At 39.9% G+C, this 16,308-nt stretch overlaps 1 protein-coding gene across 1 annotated transcript in view; it reads left to right on the plus strand.

The window, feature by feature from the left end:
- Positions 1-15,936, plus strand: part of XPO4 (exportin 4) — a 127,061-nt gene extending 111,125 nt beyond the window's left edge. Inside the window, exons 15-23 of the mRNA XM_006831964.1 lie at positions 1,767-1,936; positions 2,883-3,057; positions 4,313-4,606; positions 5,493-5,673; positions 10,603-10,721; positions 12,281-12,420; positions 13,043-13,160; positions 13,576-13,668; positions 15,739-15,936. Coding sequence (XP_006832027.1) covers positions 1,767-1,936; positions 2,883-3,057; positions 4,313-4,606; positions 5,493-5,673; positions 10,603-10,721; positions 12,281-12,420; positions 13,043-13,160; positions 13,576-13,668; positions 15,739-15,936 — 1,488 coding nt within the window. The remainder of the gene's footprint in view (positions 1-1,766; positions 1,937-2,882; positions 3,058-4,312; positions 4,607-5,492; positions 5,674-10,602; positions 10,722-12,280; positions 12,421-13,042; positions 13,161-13,575; positions 13,669-15,738) is intronic.
- The last annotated feature ends 372 nt before the right edge of the window (positions 15,937-16,308 follow it).

Consider the following 16,308-nt stretch of genomic DNA (forward strand, 5'->3'; position numbering starts at 1 on the left):
TTCAGGGTTGTTTTATATATGTCTCCCCATTGCCTTCTTGCCTGCATGGTTTCTGTTGAGAGATCCAAGCTTAATCTGATTTGCTTGCCTTTGTATGTTACCATTTCTCTTTTCCCTAGCTGCTTTCAGGATTCTGTCCTTATCTTTGATTTTGGAGAGCTTGATTATTATATGTCTTGGTGATTGTCTTTTAGGGTCTACCCTTCCTGGTGTTCATTGAGCTTGAATGCTTATGTTTTCGCTTTTCAGGGTGTTAGGGAAATTGTCTTCCAGAAGCTCTTCAACTATCTCTTCTGTGGACTTGTGTGAATTTTCCTGTTCCGGAATGTCGATAATTCATAAGTTATTCCTCTTCATGTTGTCCAACATGAATCTTGGGCCTTCTTCAGATTTGTATATCCTTTTTTGTATTTGTTCTTCTATCTTAGTACTGTTGAGAGATTTATCTTCTAGCTCACTAGTTCTTGTTTCCATCTCTTCAATTCTACTCCTTTGCCTTTTCAGTGTATTGTCCATTTCTGATATTCTATTATGAATCGTTTGGACCTCTTTCTATAGGTTTTAAATTATTTCCAATGTTGTATCTATTTTATTTAATTGTTCCTGCACCGCTTTCCTGACTTCTTCCTTATTTTTCTTAACTCCATTGTACAGTGTTTTGATACATTTTATAATCATTTTCTAAATATTCCTTTATATGTGGCTCAGAGTTCTGGCACCATCCCCCGAGCCTGCTTGGTCCCGGTATTCTGTGTTGTTGCTGACAGAGCTTCTCACTGCACAGGTACCCGATCCGCCATCTTGTTTGTTCCTCACAACAACTTTTCTTATAATATATTGTCATTGTCATTGTTGTTATGTACCGTGAACCCTGTATACAACAGAATGAAACACTGCTTATTCTTGTGTCATTCCCACAGTTGTTGTTGACGCTTAGGCTCATTGCTGGGGCCACTGTCCATCTTGTTGGGGGTCTTCCTCTTTTCCCCTGACCCTCCACTTTACCAAGCATGATATCCTTCTCCAGGGACTGGCCTCTCCTGATAAGCGTGTCTGAAAGTGTGAGAGGTGAAGTCTTGACATCCTGGCATGTAAGAAGAATTTTGGTTGTACGTCTTCCAATACAGATTTGTTTGTTCTTCTGGCAACCCATGGCATTTTCAGTATTCTTCTCTAACACCATAACTCAAATGCATCAATTCTTTTATGGTCTTCCTTATTCATTATCCAACTTCCACATGCATATGAGGTTATGAAAATACCATGGCTTGGTGTACCTTAGTCCTCAAACTGGTATCTTTTCTCTTGAACCCTTTAAAGAAGTCCTTTACAGCAGATATGCCTAATTGATTTCTTGACTGCTGCTTCCATGAGTGTTGACTGTAGATCAAGCAGATTGAAGTCTTTGACAACCTCAGTCTTTCCTGAGTTTTTCATGATGTTATTTATTTATGGAATATATCATTAGATTCCATTTATTTTAAGCAATGTTAAAACGCAGATTATAGTTCAAGAATGGCTTAATTTATGTTCTTTGTATTTGTTGTAAATAGTATGTGGGTGTGTTAATAATACCAGAATAGTCACAGTTGACAGGGAAATCACATTAGAGAATACTAGTGAGTTAAGGGTCTTTTTTCGGACTTAAGGAAATGAATATATTTGTAAGATTGTAAGCAATTCTTCAGAATAAGATGATCATTTCATTTTGGCTTTTTAAAGTTGATTTATCTTTCTGACCTTAAAAATGTGTTTTCTCTCTTAAGATAAGTGTACCATTCAGTACAGCATTTGGAGCAGATACTGAGGGCTCTCAGTGGATTATTGGCTACCTCTTACAAAAAGTCATCAGTAACCTCTCCGTGTGGAGTAGTGAGCAGGACCTCGCAAGTGACACTGTACAGTTACTTGTGACTTTGGTGGAAAGAAGAGAAAGGTAAACAAGCTGATTGTATGTGTGTGTGCGCGTGTGTGTGTGCGTGCATATTTGCGCCCATTTGTGCTAACGTACTTCACCTGATAAAGCATTATATTGTCCTAAGATAGACCCTGAATTTTGTTTTAAAAAGCTTTTTTTACACTCTTGTCATACATGCGAATGGTGCTTTCACCTGGAACCTGTTCTAGTTGAGGATTGAAGTGACTCAACTATAGATAGCCGGCATCTTGAGTAACACATAATTTTTTTTTTCTGTCATTTTTTATATTTTTGAAAACACTTTCGTACAGAATACTCTCATTTTTTTTTTTTTTAGCCACCCCATTAGTATTTTCCTCATTTAACGAGAAAAGCTGTTATTTAATGTTCCAAAGTAAAAATCGGTAGTGCTTTCTTTAACAAAGCCTCCAAGTGTTTTCTGAATATATATTATTGGTGGTGACTGTTGTTTATTGAATTCGTATAATTTGCTAGGAACTTTATGTGGGCGGTCTCATTTAATCATGGTTTCCTTCTCTCCCTGAACTTTAGGGCTATTGTGATTAGTCTTATTGTTCTAATTATATAATTCTGGAATTTGATGAGTAAGAGAAATTCAATGAGTTTTACATACCATACAACTGCTGCTGTTGATGCTAAAAGTGCGTCAATGCGGTTCTGACTCATAGCAACCCTGCATAGGGTTTCTGAGGAACAGGTGGTGGATTTGAACTGCTGACCTTGTGGTTTGCAGTCCAGTGGTGATCCTACAGCGCCATTCCAGGAATCGTACCAATTAGTGGTGTTTAAAAGTACAAGTCTGTTTGATTAAAAGTCTATATACCAAGTTTACTGTTTGGTGCTTTAAAAACATTAATTAAATTCAGTCACCTTCCATTTTTGTTTTGTTAGAGTACATAAAATGTAAGTAATAAATCTTATGTCTTGTGATTTCTGTCTGCAGGGCAAACTTAGTAATTCAGTGTGAAAACTGGTGGAATTTAGCTAAACAGTTTGCAAGACGAAGCCCACCTCTTAATTTCTTGTCAAGTCCTGTGCAGAGGACATTGATGAAGGCTCTTGTTTTAGGAGGTTTTGCCCATATGGACACAGAAACCAAACAGCAGTATTGGACAGAGGTAAGAGTTCCCTCTCTTTGACTGCACCCTCTTGGATAACCCTGTTGTAGATGCGCTGTCTCTGTATTGCCATCAAATAGTCTAGGAGACAAACTTGTAAAATAGCATAGCCTTTCGGATGGTTTTGCTCTCCTAATGGATAGGTTTAGGCTCAAACATTGATGGTGTAGGATCAGGCATTGTTGTTTTCTGTTGTGCATAGGGTTGCTATGAGTCTGAATTGACTCAATGGCTCCTGACAACAAAATCAACAAGGAATTGGTTGGAGCTGATCACTTTGCAGGTCTTATCTTATAATTTGTCTGGGCTTGCCTATATGATGATGTTGAAGATGATCAAGAGCTTTGTTGTTCAGGAACATTTCCCCTCATTTTGTCATTATAGTGATACTGCAGTTCCTTTCCTCAGCTAAGAGACTGAACTGACATATCAAGCCTCCATTAAGAACCAATGAAATACTCCCCTGTCTTGAATAGGGAGACGCAAGTTAACATGGGCACGTTGCCCTATAAAATAAGCTTTAAATTGGGAACCAGGAGTTACCATGTATGTAGGTTGCTAGCCTGTCATCTTTATGACTGGAATGCTCCAAAGTGTTGGGGAGGCAGAGCACAGAAAAAGAATTGAGCATTCTTGTGTGATTTTAGCATCAGGGGGAAACTAGGCCATCTGTTTATAGTTTAAACAATTGTCTTATCAAAATGGACAGCTCTAAATAGAATAAGACATTATCATCATGAGTGTGAGTACTCACTTGTACACCCAGAGCAGGACTGATTGTCTGACTAGTTGTACCAGGAGGAGTTGTTGTTAACTGCTGTAGAGTCGCTTCCATGAAAGGAAAACCAGTTGAATAGTTGATACAGATACTGTATGGCAAAGTATTTACTGTCTAGCTCCATATGGAACAAGTTTGCAGACTCCTGTTGTAGGGGCTTCGTTCTTTGACCTTTGGTCGGTCTGTCTGTCTGTCTATCATCTGTCTTATCTATCTACTTTGGTTAAGCTTTTGGGAAGAGGTCCAGCAGAGGGACTGAGTTGTCCGAATGGCACATTTGTGTGTCATTTTTTTGTATTAAGGAATTTGTATGTCATGTAGTTGTGTATGCCAGAAGTTAGGATGATCCTCAAAATTGGGATTGTAAGGTTTGGTTCACAGTTTCTTTATATTCTTACTTGACCTGCCTCCAACAATTAGATAATTTGGAAAGTGAATTTTTAACCAAGTTTTAGAAACTGTGCTGTTTCATTACAGGTTCTTCAACCACTTCAGCAGCGATTCTTGAGAGTGATAAATCAAGAAAACTTTCAGCAGATGTGTCAGCAGGAAGAAGTGAAGCAGGAGATCACCGCCACATTGGAGGCTCTCTGTGGCATTGCTGAGGCCACCCAGATTGACAATGTCGCAATCTTGTTTAACTTCCTGATGGACTTCCTCACCAATTGTATCGGGCTGATGGAAGTTTACAAAAACACTCCAGAGACTGTAAATCTCATCATAGAAGTTTTTGTTGAAGTTGCACATAAACAAATATGCTATCTTGGAGAGGTAATCACTTTCTAGCTTTATTGCTTTAGGAGTTAAAAAACTGAAAGCTATGATAAAATAATAAATACTTTAAATGTAGTGGATATTATTTTTTAAAAATATTTTGATGCCTCTAAAAGATTTTTAGAAAAAGACTTTTAGAAAGAACTAATAGCTCAGAGAAAGGCATACTGAATGAATGCAAATCTCACCGTAAAAAATATGTTAAAAATCAGTATAATCAAAGTCATACTAGTAAGGAATATTTGATTACACAAGCAGATTTTAGAGGAGAATTTTATAACCCTAATGCTTAACATTTTTAATTGTAGTTTATACCTTTAGTTCATAAATCAGATGTTAAACCACAATAAATTCTCCTATAGTTACAGGAAAGGGTTATTTTCTATGTCCACTAACTTTTCAAAGCTTCTTTATTTCTGTTTATTAGCAGATTAGCATATATCTTATCCTAAATCCTTTACTCTGGGTTATTGATTTGTAATTTCTTTTTTGCTAGATTGATGAACCTACCCCAAAGTAAGGTTATATTTTATGAATATTATAGTCACAGATGCATTAATGAGTGGGAAGGCCAGTTGAAATGTATTATGATATTTAACATTCCTGCTGAATATTCTTAGTAAACATTATCTAAGTTGGATGACAGAAGTGAAGCAGTTCTCTTGTCAGCATCTTACCGTCTGACCTAGTGTATTATCAAATGAACACAAAGTGAATGTCAACTTTTATTGTCAGACAACGCTGATATTTTAAATACAACTTTATAACTTTAACATACACATTTTCCTTATTGTTAACATTTTGTCATAATTTTAAATAAGTATTAAAGTAACTGCGGTAGAACCTAGTAGCATAACTTATGTGCTTTTTTTTTTTTTTACAGTCCAAAGCTATGAACTTATATGAAGCTTGTCTTACGTTGTTACAAGTATATTCTAAGAATAATTTAGGGCGACAAAGAATAGATGTTACAGCCGAGGAAGAACAGTACCAAGACCTGCTTCTCATTATGGAGCTGCTTACTAACCTCCTGTCAAAAGAATTCATCGATTTTAGTGATACAGGTATGGTCTAGTCTATTGTAATTGCTTTTAAAAGAAAAAGTAAGAAAGCAAAGGAATGCTTTCTTTAAGCGATACCTCATGAAACAATTCATAATCGATAAGTGGTTTTGGCTGAAGTGAGGGTGCCTCTAAAAGATTTTTAGAAAAAGACTTTCCATCTTCCATCTTCACTATCCTATCAACAATAACAGTGGTAACATTTTCCATTTGGTGAGCTTTTATGAAATGTTTTGTTCATACCTATCACAATGGCAAGAAATAGCTGTCATTCCTGCACTCATTTTGTAGACGAAACAAACACAGAGAGGTTAAGTAACTTGGCCACAGTTAGTTGATGAGTATGTTGCAGAATGGGGATTCCGATCCCAGCAGATGGCTCCAGAGGCCACACTCTTCACGGTGATGCTTTGGATGACTAGTCATCCTCCTCATCCTCTGAGGTGGCCACTCCAAAAACCCAGAGTGCTTCATGGAGTACAGCTTGGAACACTGTTGAGGTGGGAAGAACTAAACTTGGGATTGGTAGGTTGTGCTTTGAAGACCAAGCCCAGTGGCTCACCAACAGCATGACCTTGGGGAAGGCATTGACCCCACTTGGTCTTTACTAACTGGTAAAAGGGACATGAGAGCAAATACTTTTCATGTGTTTTAAGGAATGTTCATAAAGCATCTTTGGTGCCTGGTGTAGTGCCTGATGCCAATTAGGTGAAAGATAGCTGTTATTACAGGCAAGAATCTAATTGTAATTGAAACCAAGTATATATAGTTGTTGTTAAATGCTGTTGAGTCGGTTCCAACTCATAGTAACCTGTATATGGTTTTCAAAGAGTGGCTGGTAAGTTTAAACTGCCATCCTTGCAGTTCAAACCAACTTTGCAGCCAGTGCTTATCCTATAGTGCCACACCAAGACTCCTTATGTTTATTTATTTGCATATATATGAATATACGCACACATACATATGAGGGTAAGTAGAAAAGTATTGCTATTAGGGTTCCACACAAAATCTGTTTAAACTTGTCTCTGATTAGTGGATGCTGCAGACCATTTCTTTCTGTAACACACTTGTCTGAGTCTTCTAGGGTGCCTTCAAAAAAATGATTTTTGTGTGTTTGTATGTGTGTATGCCACAAGAAAACAGTTATTATGAGTTCAGGGTTACTATCAAACATTTGAAAAAACTTTTTTTTAACCAAAACTCAAGTGGACATCTTTCCAAATCATTGAGGTTTTGCAACAGTTTTAAAGCAATGCTGCCCCACATACAATGTCAGTTTTTAGATGGATCATGTATTTCAAGGAAAGTCAGGAAGACCTCACAGATGAGCCCAGAGAGGAAAAAGAATCAGCCTAAAAGTGTGAAGAAACTGTGGCTTAAGTCCAGAAACTGGTAGGAGAAAACAGTAGAATTAGCCTGATGTGACAGGTACTGAAGTTGGGATCTCACATGACTTGGCACTTTCCATTTTATGTAGATATCTTGACCTCCACTAACTCAACAAGATCTTTCCATCTGGGTTCTAAACAAGATTGAAGCTAATGAATGTGATTTATGGAATGAACTATAACCAGGAGCAAGTCTTGGATTTACCCAGAGATCCAGAGATCAAACAATGAGTTCTGTGGGAATCTGTTGGGCCAGTTTGGAAGAATATAGCTACTTTTTTTTTAAATTCCAAAGGAATAACATTGGCAGATTTTCTTAAAGGATGCAGGACAATCACAGGAGCTTTTTATAAATTTTAAGTAAATTACAAAGTGCACTGGTGAGGAAAGAGCCAGGAAAGCTGTACCAAGGAATTGCTTTTTTAAAATCACAACAATGTACCTGCTCATACTTCAAGGTTAACAAGGGTTGTCCTATGAGAACTTCATTGAGAAACTTTACCCCGTCTACCCCACAGCCCTGATTTTGCCCCTCAGACTAATTTTTTTTTTTTAATGTTTATTGTGAATTGTGTGATCATTTACGTGGGAGAACATTAGCTTTGCATTCATCCTATCGTATATCGTTTCATGGCCATGGTTACAATCCCCTCCATGCATCATCAACCAACCAAAGGGTGTACCCTGCAAGCCTGCCCCTTGGTCGTCAGCACATAGCCCCTCTCCATCTCTGGGTCTAGAGTCCCCAGCCGCTCCAACTCTCCACATCATTGTCTCTGCCTCTATCTCTGGCATCACTGCGTCTATGGGTAGGTTCCCACTCTCTGCTCTTCTCCCTTGATGGTCCCAGGGACCTCCGCTCCTAGACTGCACAGTCAATCACTCCCCTCCTTGCTATAAAATGTCTACCTTTACATTTACAACCCTCACAGTCAGTCCTGATAGCAATTATTCACTATTGTATCACAAGAGACCTATCCGCATCTCCTTTCATCAGTCCCACCCAGACAGATTAGATACTACTCAGTGGAGATTCTACCTTCCTTCAGGCCCTCTGGATCTAGGCTCCCTCTTGAAAGCATGTAAGCCAGTCACTTCTTCCCTTTGTAGCCCCCCTACTTTGGGTAGCCAATGTCCAAGTTGCCCATCCCTGTCTACTCTGTGTATGGAGGGGGTGGGAATGATCCTTACTGTAAAGATTTGTTCCCTCTTTTGAGCTACTGTATCCATAGGCGTAGGTCAAGTTCATCAAATTGTATCAGATTACTCTTTTTTTCCTCTTCTTTCTTCTTCTAGTTGAGCTCTGATCATCCAGTCACTGAAGCCAGGTTAAATGGGTAATATATGCAAGTGTGGGTGTTCTTACGCATATGCCCTCTCTTCTTATCAGCTGGACACTTCACTCTCCACTCTAGTCCTCTGTGGCTATGTCACTGACTCTGGGCCCAGGAGTCCCCAGGTCTTGCCACACTGCTGGCCAGCCAGGTCTCCACCTGGGTTCACAGGAGTCTATTGAACATGGTTGGACTTAGCTCACAGCTTCCTCTCAGACTTCTTTTGATTCCAAAAACTCAAAAAGGATCGTGGTTTGAGCCCCTCGAGGATGCCAGAACTACCATATCGACCTGGCATAAATGGAAGAACACAGAACTCTCAGAGAAAGTGTAGGCTCATGGGAAACACTGCATTTGTTAAGAAACAACACCTCACACTCAGCTTTTTTAAAATGAAGGTTTCTGTTATTTTGTAGTAACACTTTTTGACTTACTCTCATGGTTTTCCTTCACTCCGCTTTTACCCCACTGCGTGTCTTGTCTTAAACAAAGTGGAGCTTATTTTGTAAGAAAAAAAAATTCATCATGTGTAGACTTTTCTTTCATAATGTCGTGCAAGTTTGCATGGTAGGGAGATGCTTTTGACTTCTTCCTTCAAGTTGGGTGCTAAATATCCCACTTTACTTATTCCCCCCAATGCTTGTGATTAGTCTTTTTGTTTCTTTCATTGATTCATTTTCCTCGTTCACTGAAAAGCAGTTTTCTTAATGTTTCTCCTATGGTGGTGGTCTGGCTGGGTGCCGTGGAGTCGGTTCTGACTCATAGTGACCCTGTACAGGGTTTCCAAGGCTGTAAATCTTTACAGGAGCAGAACGCCTCATCTTTCTTCCGCGGAACAGCTGGTAGTTTCGAACTGCTGACCTTGCGGTTCACAGCCCGATTTGTAACCACTACGCGTAGTTACTGTCAAATACATAGCCTAAAAGCTCCGCTGTCCTTAGCAGTTAGCTAGGGGCACTTGAGTTAAGTAATCTGAAAAACACTCTCTACACTTGCCCTTGGGATTCATTCTAGACCAAAGCCTTAACTGCCACTGTGTTTCTAGGCCCATCCTCTCATCCAAGTGTCATTTCAGGATTTCTGATTCCTTCTGGTCAGCATTTCTCACTCTGGAGCCCTCCTGCTTTCCTCATTAATTTCGGAAACTTCTAGAACTTTAAAATATGAGCTTTTCTAGTCCCTTTAAAAGTATACATTAAACCAACTCACAGTGGTTGATAGACTCTTGGAAACTCTTGCATAGACTTCCCAGAGGTGTCAAGGCCTGAGGTTAAGTTTCTCTAGATGGTTCTAGTGTACTATTGAATCTGAAAAGTATAGCATGATGATTTTCAGGATTAAAGATGTTCCAAACCTGTTAAAAAGTACTATAGCAGATCAGTCCCAACTTATAGTTGGGTTAGCTTATAGTAATAGAAAGGAGATGTCTACGTTTTCAGAATATTCTGCAGTCCTTTAAGTGAGGAGTTGTTTAGTCCCAAGCATGTAGAGCTCAGGTGATGGTGATCCTCACCACTTTATCGTCTGTTCCCTTCCTCTTGTCCTTAAGGTTTCTTTGGGAAGTCAACCCTCCTCCCTGGTTCCTTTTCAGGACCTGTATTGAGACGCTTTCCCTGAGGACTTCTTTTGTGTGGCATACTTTCTATACAGTTTACCCAAGATCACCGGCAATTATACCACCCATAAAGGAATAGCCCTTATAATTTGGCACAAAGGTTCTTGACCAGGAAACCAATTAGGGTTAATAAAGGTGACATGTTTTTAAAACCTACTATTGAAAATTCATCAGAAGAAGTCTCCCTGCCATTTACATCAAGTGCACAGAATGCCTTAAAAAGATAACTATGAGAGGATCTCCAAAAAGTTCATGGAAAAATTCCAGAGCTTTTTAATTCCATTTTTCCATGAGCTTTTTGAAACCCCCTTGTATAAAACGATGAAACTGAGAAATAGTTATATGAATTCTTAATTATCCACTAGTGATTTTGTTGTAGCTTTCATGCTGGGTTTGTTTTCACTTTCATAAGGATAGAATGGAGGTCTTGTGTATCGCTGTAGGATAGGCACAGCTTGGAAACCTTGTTCAGGGTCGTATTGAGTTGGAATCGCCTTGACAGCATTTATCAACAGCAACAACAGGGGTAGAGTCTATTCACTTTCAGGATTTACTGATGTTAAACTATAGGACTTCATTCTTTTGATTTTAATAGATGAAGTGTTTAGAGGACATGAACCAGGTCAAGCAGCAAACAGATCTGTGTCTGCAGCTGATGTTGTCTTGTATGGAGTCAACCTAATCCTACCTTTGATGTCACAAGATCTTTTGAAGGTAATTAGAGCAAATGTGGATATTAAACTATATGTGTTTGAATTTAAGGACATTTTAGGCTTGACTATACCTCTTGTTTAATTGTATCTGTTGAGTGAAGTGCCATACTAATTAAGCATTCGGCTACTGACAAAGAGCTCAAGCCCAGCAGTGTCTCTGTGGGAGAAAGATGCAGCTGCTCCTGGAAGGATTCACAGCCATGGAAACCCTGTCTGGGGTTGGTATGAGGCAGGGTCGACTCGGTGGCAACAAAGTTGTTTTTTGTGAGTTTTTATTGTTTGTTTGATCTATTGAGTTACACATAAAGTTAAAAATGTTGGGTTCTTCTACTATTACCTGCCACTCACACTTGCGTGCAGCTCAGTGATATGGACTCTCCGTAATCATCATTCCTGATCTAGATTTCCTGTGCTCGCTGAGGCGACAGTGACCATCAGGGAATTCTACAAAAGATCCTTCAACAAACTGAATTCTGCGGTTAGCAGTTTTCACTCGCCCCTTACTTGTCATTAAGCGAGTAGAGTCATTGACATGTTGAGGCGTTTTTCTGCTACTTCTTGAACATCGTTCTTAAATTGGGGATTACACAAAGGAAGGCCTTTCCAAGCTACAGCACATGGACATGGGACCGTATGAAGACAAAGACTAGGAAAACTTGTGAGCGTTTTGCAAATTCTTGCTGCACATTGTGACTTGATTTCCCCAGTCTGTATTGAGGTCAGGGGTGGTGACCCAGCACTTTTTCTAACTCTTTTACCATGAGTTGTCATAGCGGGAGAGACGGTGGTGACAAGGACATGGATGGAGGAGGGGAGTGTGCATATTTATAGGGATGTATTTGTGTGTGAGGAGTGAGGGAGGAGGAGAGCTAGAGGAAGCAGAGTGTACAAAGAGTCCGAGGGCGGTTCCATTTCCATGTTCCTTGAAGTGTCTCTGACTATGGGAAAGGTCTAAGGACACACCTCAGCTAAGTGTTTGTGCAGGAGCCAATAGGAAGCAGTCGTTTAGGAAATGGCATTTTGATTTGCTCTTCGGGCCTGTTACTGTGATGGCTTCTTGTTTTTTTATCAAGTCAGTAGATACATGTTTTCTTAAAGACAACTGAACTCTAGATTACCTACTTTCACCGCAGTTCTTTAGAGCTATCCAATTAGAAAATCATTTTTGAAAGCTCTGTGTGTAGTTTTAACAGTTTATATCTCTTTCTTATATTTTTATATTGTACTTTAATGGAAATAAATACATTTACAAGGGTTTTGCTACCAGGTCATTTAATAATTATAGTATTCACTGCCTCTTACTTTTTCAAGATAAACAGAATGTCTAGAACCTTCCGTAGCTTTTATTACTGGTCCAGAAAGTTTGTTTCTTCTTTCATATTAGTTACCAACAAACTTCTTGTGTTTCAGCTTACTTTTACATTTAATTAGATATTCATGCTTTCTGTCTCATAATATTTTAAAGAAATTGTGCTTAGAAGCTTGTCACTTATTTTACTGTAATAATGAAAATAAAACAAGTACTCATAAGTGTTTACATTTTTATTACTTCTGTTTCAGTTTCCAACCCTTTGTAATCAGTACTACAAATTAATCACATTTATCTGTGAGATATTTCCTGAAAAAATACCACAGCTTCCTGAAGATCTGTTTAAAAGTCTGATGTACTCCCTAGAACTAGGAATGACATCATATCCTTTGTCACTTGTGGGGAAAGGTTTTGCCTAAAGAAAAGTTTTTTAAATTTGGGTTTTTATTTTTGTGTGTGTGATTCAGTTTTGCTTATCAAAATGATGCCATAGCCATAGCTGTGCTAAATCTCTGTTTGTTCTATTTTACCATTTTTGGTAAGTTTGCCACCTGCTGATTCTAGAAGCATTTAAACCCCTGGTCCCAATGGCGTTCCTTCATCAAGGGCCCCAGTGAGTAATATCACACACTGTTACCAGCTTTTTGCTAGTTATTGTACCGTAAGTAGAAACAATGTAGAAATCACCAGGCCTGATCCTCAAATACGGAGCTCTGGTAGCGTAGTGGTTATGAATCAGGCTGCTAACCTCAAGGTCAGCAGTTCGAAACTACCAGCTGCTCCGCGGAAGAAAGATGAGGCTTTCTGCTCCCGTAAAGATTTACAGCCTCGGAAACCCTGTACAGGGTTGCAATGAGTCGGAACCAACTCCACAGCACATAACAACAACACCACTCCCAAAATAGTTAGCAAAAACGTTCAAGACATACTGCACACTAGTATACTCATTTTAACGTTTTGGTCTTTATACCAAGTAGACCCAGTCTGGTTTGTTCTTTGACCTTTCTGATCAGAATGAGTTCAGAGGTTTGCCAGCTTTGCCTGGAGGCCTTGACACCACTAGCTGAACAGTGTGCGAAAGCACAAGAAACGGACTCACCACTTTTTCTGGCGACACGGCACTTTCTTAAGGTAAGATGTTTAGGTGACACGTGGCAAACTGTCTGCTGTGATAAATATCCAAAGCGCACATCATTTTTCCTTTCCTTCAAATGTGGTAGTGCACACAGGAGAAATTATGGCTTTCTGTTCACTGATTTTATTTCCCTGGAGATAAACATCCTGGGTACATTTTTCTCATCCACCTTCATTTTGGATTCTGGATGTGGTAACTCTAACAAGGCATTTGATAGCTTAATTATTCAGTATACCTCAGCAAGTGGTAACCTCTAAAATATTCCTGGAGTCTGGGCAAGTCTTTCTTTACTTTTCAAATTGAGTTAATAAGAATGACCGCCATCAGTCTCTTCAGAGTCGGGTGTGTGCGTGTGTTGAGGGTTATTTATTCCTACTAAGAAACTTAACAAATTTTGTTTTGTCACTTCAGCTGGTTTTTGATATGCTGGTTTTGCAAAAGCACAACACCGAGATGACAACTGCAGCGGGGGAAGCATTCTACACACTAGTCTGTTTGCACCAGGTACTGTGGTGACTCTTCTGATTCAGTACTGCAAAGACTGTTCAGATAATCCTTCCAGGATTCATGGCTTATTCTTTGAGGGACATCAGAAAGTTTGTGGGAATATGGAATGCAGTTTTCCACAAACTTTCTGAAGCTCCCTCTTATTTCAGTGAGGTAGTATTTCTTAGCTTCCTCATTAGCTCTAGATTTTCTAAAGCTTATGTGACAAGCTATCTGGCTGTTAATAGCCACTGACTTTCCCTTTTCTGCCGTTAAGAACCTTCACAGTGTTGGGGATAATCATTGCCCCAAAGCTTGTCCATAAGGAACTGTACTAGGAACCAGGACCTTGAAGATGAATGATTCATAGACGCATGTGTTCTGTTCAGTTGTCTTACAGTGGTTTTGGAAGGGAGGTAAGATGAGTACACCCAAACTAGGAGGAGACTAGCTAGTTGAAAGAAACAATACATTATTTTATTTGTTTCCTTGAGCCTTTTAGAGGACTGACACACTCACTGATTGGAAGCTCAAGGTAACAGAAAGAGGTTTTCCTGGCTTCTTTGTCCCCTCCTTATTCCAGTTAGAACAGTGCCGGTCACGTGTGTGTGAGAAGAATCCTGTTGGGTCATCACTTACATTAACTTCACATTACTGGCACTCGTCCACTTAGTACTGCCCAGCGACCAACTGGTAGAGAAGCGCTGGAATTTTTGTATACTACCAGGTGACCGGCACTCAGGATTGGATTTTATTTCCAGTTTTAAACAATGATAAGATTTGGGGGCAGGCTGTCATACTACTTAAAGAGCCCCTTTCTACAGTCATCTTACACATCTGCACCCTAAACTGAAGATGCTCCAGGCCTTCCATCTCTTGCTCTTTGCTCTGGAGATATGCCATCTGTAGATGGCACCCTCTCTCTAGGTCTGTGACCTCTCTGCCATTTGGTTTCCTCGTTACTTACTAGGAAGGTAGACTTAATGTCTCTACGTGATAATCCAGCGCATTCTAGTAGCCATTTTAGAAACAACAGACAAGCGCGTTTATACAGCGAGGGCATTGAGGAGAGAGAATGCGAACTTGGGAATGGCTGCAATGGTACCTCCCTGTTCTGATCTCAGAGGCATGCCATGTCTTTGAAATAGGGCAATGATCCTAGGTCAGACTTGGTTTCCTGTGAGCAGGCCTAGCCCCTGAATAGGGCAGCCACCCTGTCTCCAGGCATATGCATACAGGGTTAGAGTGGTGTACCTTCCATTTTTCAAATGTGATTAACACTTGGTTGTACCACTTTGGTGTACGATGGTGCTCACAATAAGCTAATAAATAATGCTAGCCCAGCGTTTGGTTTGTACCCCACAATAAGAGGGCTAGCTGCCTTGGTTGAGTTTCCCTTAACCCACATGTACCCCCTCCCTACTTTACTATGGGAGGTATTAAAGGTACACTGTGCCCCCTCCCCTAGTTCTTTATGTATTCAGGTCCTTTTCCTGCCCTTCCTCAAGAGCCGCTGGGTTAGAGTTCCAGTGTACAGCCCTTCTGAGTGCTCGGCTGCCTTCCACCTGAGAAAAGACGGAGAGAAACACGGTCCTCCCACGGTGCTGCCTCCTCCCCAACAACTCCTGCCGCGTTTATGAGACTGCTATGTGCAGAACTGTGTTGACAAGACGTCTCTATAAAAGCCCTGGGAAAAAACGGAAAGGCATTTGCGACATTAGTTATATATGAAATGCCAAATGAATAACGTGTTTTGAAAACAGAAAAAGCAACCCCACAAAATCATTAATCATGTGGGCCCTGGAGTGAAACTGCGTGGATTCTTGCACTGTGATCGTGACTCCATTACTTCAGTGTGTCACAGCGCTAACCTGTAAAACAGGGATGTAAATAGTTCTACTTCACAGCATTGTCCATGTTAAACAAGGAGATGCATGGGAAAGGCTGGCCTGGTGCCTACAGGTAGTAAACTTTCTGTGTTAGCTGCTAAAAGGAGTTGTCAAGGTCAGCTTTAGTAACTGATACATTGTGTTTATTTGACATTCTAAGGAAGATTTTTTTTTTATTGATACATTCTCTCTTCAATAGGCTGAATATTCTGAACTGGTTGAAACATTACTGTCAAGTCAACAAGATCCAGTTATTTACCAGCGATTAGCCGATGCCTTCAACAAGCTCACGGCCAGCAGCACTCCTCCCACCCTGGATCGGAAGCAGAAGATGGCCTTCCTCAAGAGTTTAGAAGAATTTATGGCAAATGTTGGTGGCCTCCTTTGTGTAAAATAAATAACAAAACTTTATGCTTAAATTAGCTACTCTCTGCACAGTGCACTGAATTGCCGACAGCTGCCGTGAGTCTTGTTCCTGTTCCTCAGTTCTTTGGCCATTTTGGATTTTGGAGAGCCTGAAAGTGTGACATGTGACCCAGTGAAACAGGAGAGGTCAACTATGAGTCAGCTTCTGCTGTTAGGTGTTAGCCACAGTCTGTCCTGTATGTCTTGTAGATTTTGAACAGTGATTTAAAATTTTCAAAATGAAAATTCCATATATGTGTAAACAGATATGGGCACCACACAGTACATATTCAGTGCCTTTTCCCCCTTTATCAGAACCAAGTGGCTGGCCAAAGTCTAGGTATTTGGTTAGGAAAATTAGACG

This window comes from Chrysochloris asiatica, unplaced genomic scaffold (genome assembly GCF_000296735.1).
Source record: "Chrysochloris asiatica unplaced genomic scaffold, ChrAsi1.0 scaffold00005, whole genome shotgun sequence".
NCBI lineage: Eukaryota > Metazoa > Chordata > Mammalia > Afrosoricida > Chrysochloridae > Chrysochloris > Chrysochloris asiatica.